An 11,121-nucleotide genomic window follows, 5' to 3' on the forward strand; every position below is an offset into this window, starting at 1 on the left:
CGATAATGATATCTTAATAAAAACAAAGTCATGTCAGTGGCTCTTTATTTTTTATGAGAATATTTAAAGCTCACCACTAAATAACGTAGGTACCTGGCAGACATGATTGCTTTAATTCGGATTGTTTGTCTTTCACACGAGACATTCGAATACGATCTGAAATCTTTATTTATACGATTCTCCACGTTACGCACGATGTCTCGACAGCGCTTTATTTAAGTATATTTATTAAATTCTTAATAATCTACTTTTCTTGTCACCTCGGAATTAAAACAACTTGTTAAAATTTTTTGTGTTATATTTATTTTGTTAATTTAATCATCCATAAAACAAATAAATAATAGATTTTAAGATGATCCTTTCCATAGATAATAATTAATATTTTCATTAATTAGGCATATTCCTAACATTAAGATAAACATTATTTTATATTCTCATCTCTAGGTGTAACCAAGTAGTGACCACTTACCATCGGGTGGCCCATTTGCTCGTACACCTGACCATATTATAAAAAATAATACCTCATTATTTTCTTACAGTATTTTACAAGTCTGAATCGTCATATTCGGAAGGTAAGTGCGAGTGGATTATTTTGAAACGATATCTATGACGTAATTTATGATATATGAGTCGAAATGGCATAATCGTTAGAATACATGAATCTGATGATTGCAGTTTCAATCGTAGACACCGTTGAATAATTTGTGTTTATAATTCATCTCGTGATCGGCGATGAAGGATAAAACCGTGAGGAAACCTATTTGTTAAAAGAGATCATGTTTATCAGCCGAACATTTGAGCGGCGGGATAGGCTTTAATTTCTTCGCAAAAATAGACGACTCAATAGCCCAGTTAATAGAACAGTAGAAAATTTTTATCAGTCTATATTTCTATTATAAATCCAAAAGTAACTCTGTCTGTCTGTATGTCGCTCTTTCGCGAACAAACCGCTGAACCGATGAAATGGTACGACTACCAACACCTTGAAACGCGACCGAAACCGCGGGTTTTCAATAAGTACAGTGACAAGTGGTCTCAAATAGTGAAAAAAAAACCGCTAGATTAAATATTATTTTGTGACTGCGTACGAATTTAGACAAGAATATAGTTTCAAATGTTTCAATAACGTTCGATCTCGTCTATACATCGTTTATATATTTTTGTAATTATTGCTATGAAACTGGTTAATAAAAACGCGCCTAACCAACATGCGCGGTCTTACAATTTAAACGCGTAGATGTAAACCGAATCAGTCTCACGCAGACCAGACTATAAACCTCATTCTTCCACACATACATGTCTAACGATTTTAAATCAAGGCGAAATCGTATTTGTAGGACAGGTAAACGATATAATTGTATAAATAAATAAGTCTAAGTAAATAGTCCTGTTTTCATTTTCTCTATTTGTTATTTACTTCGGATATAAATATTTATGATTTGAAACACGGTTTTGATAATTGAACGTTCAATTTGATGTCGAACCAATAATAATACTTGTTGCGGTTACAGCAAAGACGTTTCAGAAATACCTACAAGCTTTTGCCAGTGATATTACTTAAAAGTGAACTAGAAAACCATGGTTATAATACAATCATTTACATTGTTTCACGAGGATACAGATGTTTTAAACCCAAATCTTCAACGAGAACCAAGTATGATAATCTTTTTCGTTGCAGACAAGATTGAAAGATTAAACAAATGTTAAAAATAAAGACAACTCATGCAACCGACTTTAAAATAAATTGTTTAGTTAATAGATATACCTATGTAAGTTTTAGTTCTAAATAAAAAAATCTATGTATAACTCTCAAGTTTTAGTCTTTTAATTTTAAAAAATCCTAGGTGTTTTGCTGACAATTGAACCCTACCGTGAAGTGGAAAGTATGACTTACACTCCCATGCACCACCAACTATGGGAGCCAATATTTTATGTGCCTAGGGTCATTTACAGTAGCTCACACACCCTTTAAGCCAGAATACAATAACACTAAGTACATATTACGGATTTGCAGTACAATATCAGATGATTCGTGTTAACCTACCCACAGAGTCGGATTTAAAGGTGTGGAGGCCCGGGGCCTCAAAGCAGTGAGGGCCCTAGACAAACAGAAGCGTGAACACCCTAATAATTATATTATTATGAATTAATTAGTTTTTTTATTTCAATCAGTTAGCTATCAATTGTTTCGTATTTGTATCGGTAACTTTTAAAATATTAAATAGTAACATTATTATAATTTGACTATATCTCAGTATTTGTTAACTTGTTGAAAACTGTGGCCCCCTGTCATGTGGAGGCCCCAGGGCAGTTGCCCCGGTTGCCCTCCCCTAAATACGGCCCTGCCTACCCAGACGGGCTTGTACAGTGTCAGCACCAAGTATGGACCCAGATATTTTTTATATGTCTTTTTCCTACATAGTATAAGTTTTGAAAAAACCGATAAGGATCAAAAACTAAATAATTTTACAATAAATCGTTATCACGCTGTGCTCCCATTATTTATCAGTTTAACAGTTAGTCGTGATGTCGCTATAAATAACGTACGTCTAACTGCATTGGCCAATAGCAATTGTCGGTTGAATCAATTTCTTAGCGATTTTTTTTTTTTATTTGCAGAGAAATTTCCCCTGGTTTTTGTATTTTTTCTCCATAAGTCCCCCATAACATCAATTAAATGTTTTATTTAAGGTTAATAACTGTTTGAATATATTTTGAATTATTATACACATACATATACATATATAACATATTTTCTGTACCTAATATGGAGTGCATAGATCTGCTATAATTAACTTTTTAACATAATTATAAATAACATTATAATACTTTAATGATTCCTCAGTGAAAAATGCCGAAGCAAACGATCATAGCAAATGAGAGCCCTCATAATTAATTCCAAAACGTAACAAATAGACTGCAACATAAAGGAACATAACAAATAATAATCGGTATTTTATCCTGAACGTTTTTGGGGTACTACACTCTTAACATTAGGGGAAAATTAATTAGTCTATTTCACATTTCGAATTAGCTGTTTGCAGGTGAACCTCTGAGTAATAACGCAGAAACGTCTCTTAATCATGTACCATATTTCCTTCACTGGTGACAGGATCTTTGGAGCAATTTTCGCTTTCTGAATCATAATACGATTCAACGGGAAAATGCTAGCAGGCATTCTTGCCACAGTACCGAGCCAATGGTCGGAATTTGTAGCTATTATTAATTTCGCTTTGTATAAACTTACTTAAGCCCTCAATGTATATATTTCTAATGTAAATAAACGCTTTATAATGTACTTAAAGTAAATAACACGTTTATAATATGCATAGCAAACAATCATCAACCAAACTTACGTGCTTGGGCATGTATTGTTTATTTTCAACAATATTAATGGCAAACGCGTTTTAGAAAATTGGTTCGAAGTGTGGTCATAAATTATAAAATAATAACAGTTTTGCGGTTATATTATTAATAATAAAAAGAGAGAAATAACAATTTAATTCAAATAATAAATACTATTTGTTTAATTTTGGTTCTAATCCTGACAAGATTAGCTGAATCTGAATAAAATGGCCTTCTTTATTTAGTCATCGTTTTATGTTACGTACGTAGGCTTTTAATTTTTACTATAAAGTGTGGAACTAAGGAAAAATATATCATTTGGGTTTTGACCAGAAAACTGTGTACCGAATTGTATGAAAAAAATTGCTAGAATGGAAATTGCTAGAGCGTATAAAATTGATTTAAAGAATAATTTTCAAAATAGTGCCTTTTGAAGAGGGGATTTCTAATTATTCTTTAGTTTCGTACTCAAGTGAGTATTAACGCATTTCAATTCGAATTTAACTCTCTAGTTCTGAGACACCATTCCAATTTATACATTTCGAGAGACTTTTTAAACCCAATGCCATTTTTCATGAACCCTACCACGTAACATAACTGAAACCACCATATTTTTTTGGAAAAGTTTTAAGCTCCATGGTTACAGCTTTAAATCTATGCAAACCATCTGCTTAGAAATCAAAATACAAGAGTTATCTTTTAAATTTACTAAAGTTAAAAAGTATTAATTAATAGATTTAATAAACCTTTTTTCTATATACACAGTTATTAATTATGCTTTTTGCAAATACTTACCTTTCCAACACTTTCAAAGTAAATACGTTTCGTATCTACGAATATAATGATTAATAACAAATAATTTAATAAAATTTATAATTAGTTTCAGACTGCGACCTAAATGAAAATTTAAAAAACTATATTTTACAGCGAGCTTGAATGTTTTCACGCAAATGGCACGAACTGTAAACAATTAGAATTACGAGCTTTTTTAACACCGTTTTTAACGAGTTGCCGCTGAGTCGGTGTCGTTATTATTTTGAGGCTTTTTGAGTTTACACTTTTTATGTTCAACTTTACATTTCTAATTTTTAAAAGTCCCGGAATTTAATATGGTTCCCTCAGTGCGCAGATACAGTTATTTTACTCGTAAGATTGAATATACTATTGCTGGGTTTTTGATGAGCTCAAATATTTAGTTTAGTGTCTTCTGAATTTTTGATTGCGGATTCGACATACGATACCATTTTTTCGCGGCTTTGGGTAAAATGAGAGTCTAAATACAAAATTTTTATAGAATGTTTTGTTCATCGGATTAGTAGTTTTGAAACGTAAAGTAAGATATTATAGATTAGGTATTTGTTGTACTTTAATATACGAAACTCATTTAATTAAAAATTAATTAAATAAAATTAATATATTAAGTAAATGTTCAAGCTATAAATTAGAATTGTCTTTTCAGGGTGATAGGAATGCAAAATTTTAATTTACGAATTTAGTGAGATCATTATCATCGTAAAATGTTTATGGTCTGGCGTAGGACCGAATGCGCTGAAAATATCTCAAAGCTTTATTCGCAAATGTTTTCAAAGCGTTTCTACGAATAAAACTTAAATCTGATCCATTTCACGGCTCACATATTTGTCAGGGCTACATTTTTTGATATAACTTAACTACAAACATTTATCAACTGGATGAAAATGTTAATTTATTAATTCTATATGATTGAAAAATGGTTAGACTTAAAAATGGCCTATAAAGTTTTGATTATTTACAGATATTTTTCGTAAAAAGAATTGGTGCGAAAATTATTTCGAATGTAGGTATATAGTACTTGTACTTTATGCTTAATATAAAAGATGAAAAAGATGTGGATCACGATTTTAATTTTTTTTTTTTATATCGATACCATAGATAAAGTTTGTAGTTCCAAACTTAAATTGTATTCTTCTTACGACACAAATATTTACTATTTTTTGATAGATTATTGAGTATTCTATAATAATTAATACTAAAACCCAACAAAGATGTATTTACTTACAGCTATATTCGTATAATTCACAAATTCCGAGCCAAAGCAACTCTTGCGCACGCACGTCACGCCCGTTGCCGTATATTTTTAATATAAAAATATCTAGTCTCGTATCGAATCATAAAAATATAAATATTTTAGGATCGACCGCTCGCGCAGCACTAAGCTTCGTCTACCCATTGACGTATTCGTTTCGAACTAATTTCGGTGCAGCGACTATTCCGCGATTCTGTAAACATCGCAGTGGCGATGAAATGTGTCCAACATAAACTGAACCGTTAACCTCTGTATATTTCTCAGAATGTATCCTAAGCATTGAGCTACAAAAGACACTCCGTGGACCAATTAAAATTGGTTGTTTTATTGACTTACAACTTTATAAACGCGGCTTGCTTATGCTTTAAATGAAGGTGGAAGAAGATGTTTTCGCATGTACAGCTACGTCGCTTTAGTTTTGTAAGTAATAAGTTCTGTTTTAGGCACACTGTGAGTCAGCCGCGATGAGGAAATGCGTGCAAGTTATAATTTCGGAACGGCCGACATTGTTTAATGGTTTTATAAATCTCAACCGTACGCGTTTCCTTCGGAAATCAGTGTGTGAACATATGCTATGCTAGCTACGCATTCTCCGTGTGATAAATATATAGTTTGTGTGGCTTGGCAGACAGAAACGTTTATAACCACAGTATGAATTATACCCGATATCATAATGTGCACTATCATATCAGCAATATATCAATCCAAAAAACTATCTATTGATTATTTTTGGAAAACGAAATGAGCTTACCATAATCTTTAAAAAATATAGGTTTATAAATGATAAGTCATAATAGTAATTCCGTAATACTAAACCATAAAATTTTTGTTTGTCTGATTGTATTGCTCTCTAAGTAAGTTTTTGTAAGTAGGTACTATAGAAGCGTCAAAACGTTATAATTTTTTTTTTAATTCTTATTTTATAACAAAATATATTTGTTATCACACATACAATATACCTTATGAATAAATCCATGATTTGGTAGGTAGATTACGATACAATTTAAATCTAGCATTGCTAAATAAAAAAACAATCGATCGTTAATTTGGCGAACGTAATAAGTACATTTATTTAATTTATTAATTTCAATTTTATTTTGGTTATATCACATTACAAATTATTACGTTAGCGTAAAGATCATTTTCAAATAAGAAATGATTAAGATTGATGATTTTGAAGACGCACTTAATTAGGACGTAATCGGTTTTATAAATTTTGCCGACGCTGCATCTTTATATCGTACTATTATGTTGTGAAATTAACTATCTATATATTTTTTTTAATTAATATTATAAAAAAAAAAACTTGTGGAGAGGTACTCAACATTGATATTTACTTATACCTAGTACATATTGTTCTAACATCAACCATTACAATTTTGGACATTCGAATTTAACTCGCTTAACTAATACTATCTCGAACACCTTTAATAATAGAAAGAAAAGAAAAAAAAAGCAAACAAATTAAAGTGGTAGATAATATTATAATCCTACAAAAAATACTATTTTTATCCTGCGCTTCCTGTGACACGCGTTTTTTAAGATGGCGACTATTCGAATTGATATATATTTAAAATAAATCATGTTAAAAGACGATCAATATATTTAGGAATTATGATTCATAATATATAAGCAATCTTTATTGAACTCGATTTTAGATTATATTTTTATTACTAAACATCTAGTATAAACTGATTTTTTAATTTGAACTATTAAAATTTACGAGCTTTTTTTATCTTGAAAAAAATTAATTACCCCATACCAGTGTTCGTACATAATAAAAATGTCTAATAAGTATGTCTAATGTGTTACACGAAGCCTGCTGCTTATTTGTATATTCTACTAAAAAACTGGCACATTAGTATACTATTGATTATACTATTGTGCCAGTATTGATATATCAATGGTGCAACCTGATCAAAATAGACATTTCAATGAAATATAAATAAAATAATCAACATCGGTCCTACGACTGCTTAAGAAATATTTAAGGTTAAAAAGTTATGGGCTTCTTGCTTTTTTCCCTTTAATGGAAATCACATAAATAGTTTGCTTCTATTTGAGCGAATTCTTATTAGCAGTGCGTCTGTATATATGTCTACTCAGGCAACTCATGCTGAAGCAATTAAGGTATGCTACGTGCGAGAAACAATCTCGTTTTATATCAAACCCGGCTATTTTTGACGTCTGTCCTTGTGATTTATTGATACTTATGGCAAAGCAAAATTTTATAGGAAATTGCATTTGTCTGAAAGAAGAATGCACTATAAAATGTTATAAATGTAGACATATATGTGGCGTATATGTATTAATTGTGGTGTCTATTAGATAATCATAACGATATTGTACTCTTTATGTGGTCTTGTGGACAAAATTTATGGGAAAAATATATTGGATAAATAGATATTTCACGTATTTATATATAAATGGCGGCTCTCACCACATTTTTTTTATATTATAGGCAGCAGCCAACCAGCATGAAGCTCGTCTGATGGAAAGCGACTGAAACTGCCCATGGATATCTGCATCACCCGTAGCTTACAGGTGCGCGCCGGTCTTTGAGAAATATGTAGGCTCTTTTCTTGAAGTCATATTGTTTGGAAATTCGCCAGCATTTCATAGAGTAGTTGTGCGAGGCAGAGAATGCCTTTAAAACGCGATAAAATTCCAACATCACGTCCGAGAGCAAAACTCAGCAGCTGGGATTAGGTAATCCAAACGATTTGTCCGACCGAAAAATGCGCTGAAGATAATGACCCAACGTCTTTACCCAAAGGATCAAGAAGGTCGGAAAGGGCTTGATCGTAATTACCGTTAATTCGAGCTGCTCTACGTTGAACGCGGTCAAATCCCAATGAAATAAGCTGGTACTAGGGATCTCACGCCCAGAAGTGTGAGCAGTAGTCTAGGTGAGGTAAAATTTGTGCAAATTTTAGGCGATGGGCCGGCGAAATAGACGTCTTGCTGCATTCATGGCATCAAGCATTTTAGATGCTAATTTGACTTATCCCAGTTTACCGTGAAGTTTTTCGAAACTACATGTACCTAACACCAATAAGAATGCTATCAAATCTAGGAGATACGACAAATAGTGACTTTGTAGCGGTTAGGATTTAGCCGGCCTCAGTTTAACATGTATACAACTATATATCGATATTTATTTCATTATTGTTTTGCTAAAATTTGAATGTGTCAATTCTATTATTTTTATGTCTTTATTGTATAGTTATGTTTTACCCAGTGTCATATGGACAAGAGCGTAATGTATCCGTTCTACAGTCCAGGTATCATTTATATGTATTTCAAGAAAAAAAAAAAATAGTTAATGTAAGTTTTACTTGGTGTTAGGGCTTTGTGCAAGCCCGTCTGGGTAGGTACCACCCACTCATCAGTTATTCTACCAGTGAGCCAGTGTAACTGCAGGCACAAGGGACGTAACAACTTAGTCCCAAGGTTGATGGCACATTGACGATGTAAGGAATAGTTAATAGTTCTTACAGCGTCATTGTCTATGGGTGATGGTGACCACTTACCACCAGGTGGCCCATCTGCTCATCCACCAACCTATACCATAAAAAAAAAAACAAAGTTCAAAAAGTAGAACTCAATAGACAAATCGCAAGTATGGTGTCCATAGGATATTGATCTAAATTTTCATGACCCTTGCTCGTACTTTACGTACATACTCTTTTAGATAAGTTTGAAATCGTAGGGTCGTTTGAGATATTTTGAAGAGACTAATAAGATTACCAGCTAAAAGAAGAGTTAATGTATTTCTCTCAAGAATGTATCTCGATATACTTATATGCGAACGGTTATTTCAGTACAGACAGTAATCTCAGGTAAAGATGAAATCAGTTAAGAAAATCTATCAAAATTTGAAAATGACAAATAGAATAAAGATCACACACACAGATCACATACCATCTTTGGTTCCGTTTAAGGAATTTTGCACTTTTAATGTCTTTTAAAATTTTACAAACCCTCAAACTTTTCTTTCAAGTATATTTTCGGGATATTCGTTTTTATTAAAGCATTTTTAAACATAAATAAAAAAAACCAAAGTAAAAATAAAATTTTATTATCCGTCACAAGTTTTACCACAGATAAAAATTGTAGTCCGGTCATCACTTTACAACCATACTGACATGATTTCAAACCTTTTTAATGACACATCAATAATATCATTTAACGGATCTGAGTGTGTCACAGGCTTCTGTCATTTCCAGCCCCTCCATGATATAAAGGAGGTTCTCCACTGATGCATCTTCGTCATCGTCAAACCACAACTGTAACATGTTTTTCGCTCTGGCAACATCTGTTGCGTTTTCGGTTTCGAAGAATTGTATTTCATCAGGTTTGTAGCCAAGTTTCACTGCTAGCTTCTTCCAATCCGTGAGGCTAGTAGCGAGAGCGTCTAGTTGGGTGGGGGTTATCATGGTGACTCTTGATCGGTCGACTTTATCTTCATCTTCTCCATGTGTGGAGTCTGGAACCTGAAATTGACATAAATTAATTTATAATTTTGAAAACAGTGACATTCTGTCAATGGCTAATTTGCTGGTAAGTCTTCTCTCCTTTTCCATAGTAAGTCTGAAGCCTATTCTACAATTTTTTTTTTATGATATAGGTTGGCGGACGAGCATATGGGCCACCTGATGGTAAGTGGTCACCATCACCCATAGACAAGGACGCTGTAAAAATGTTAACTATTCCTTACATCGTCAATGTGCCACCAACCTTGGGAACTAAGATGTTATGTCCCTTGTGCCTGTAGTTACACTGGCTCACTCACCCTTCAAACCGGAACACAACAATACTGAGTACTGTTATTTGGCTGTAGAATAACAGATGAGTGGGTGGTACCTACTCAGACGGGCTTGCATAAAGCCCTACCACCACGTAATGCACAATGCTGCAGCAGTGTGACTATTCCATTCGTTTTTCAAATTAAAGGTAATTAAGATAATGAATATAGTATTAATTAAAAAAAAAAACAACATAAGTTGTTACTTTTTATATCTTAGTGTCATCATACGAAAACATTCTTACTACTTCATTATATAAGAAAACGTTTAGAAAACAGTACCAGTGCGTCTTTCCGAATGCCTGTTTTTAGATCAAAAGCCTTACACGCAATGAATTTAAAGAATAATAATTACTTAATAAAATCATTCATAATAAAATTTACTTAAAATTACCTAACTAATATCATGGGAATGAATGTAAAATTACAACAAGTACCTGTTCCATATCGGTGGTATCTTCTTCCTTTATGATATCAGTTTCAATTTGTTCTTCTGCCATTTCTTCTTCGCCCGTTTCCTTTAAGAGTAAACACAAAATACATTGAAAATTTATAAATTTCAGTATTCATTAAAAATATATATAAAGTTTTTATATATTTGTAGAATAACCTTTGATCAAATTTACCTGTTTAATAGGTTTCTCATTAGAACCTCCCGAGGCATCACCGTTAGTGTTGTTCGAAGCAGCATTTGCGGCAACTTCACGGGTTATTCTTTTGACCTGGAACATAATTATAATGTATTTAGTGCGAGTGTGCTATTGCTTAAAGGAGAATTAGTGTATTCATTTTCAGATATAAAGAACTTCTGATACAATCAAGAGATTCATGATAGATCTTGAAAACCATAGGTTATTTATTTCACACAACGTGTGGTAAAGAGATAATTTTATTTTATCAAATA

At 32.4% G+C, this 11,121-nt stretch overlaps 1 protein-coding gene across 1 annotated transcript in view; it reads right to left on the reverse strand.

The window, feature by feature from the left end:
* Positions 1-9,471: 9,471 nt before the first annotated feature.
* Positions 9,472-11,121, reverse strand: part of LOC124536297 (THO complex subunit 1) — a 5,612-nt gene continuing 3,962 nt past the window's right edge. Inside the window, exons 8-10 of the mRNA XM_047112814.1 lie at positions 10,844-10,939; positions 10,655-10,735; positions 9,472-9,906 (exon numbers count right to left, since the gene is read on the reverse strand). Of these exons, the coding sequence (XP_046968770.1) occupies positions 9,595-9,906; positions 10,655-10,735; positions 10,844-10,939 (489 nt within the window). The 3' untranslated portion in view covers positions 9,472-9,594. The remainder of the gene's footprint in view (positions 9,907-10,654; positions 10,736-10,843; positions 10,940-11,121) is intronic.

This window comes from Vanessa cardui, chromosome 16 (genome assembly GCF_905220365.1).
Source record: "Vanessa cardui chromosome 16, ilVanCard2.1, whole genome shotgun sequence".
NCBI lineage: Eukaryota > Metazoa > Arthropoda > Insecta > Lepidoptera > Nymphalidae > Vanessa > Vanessa cardui.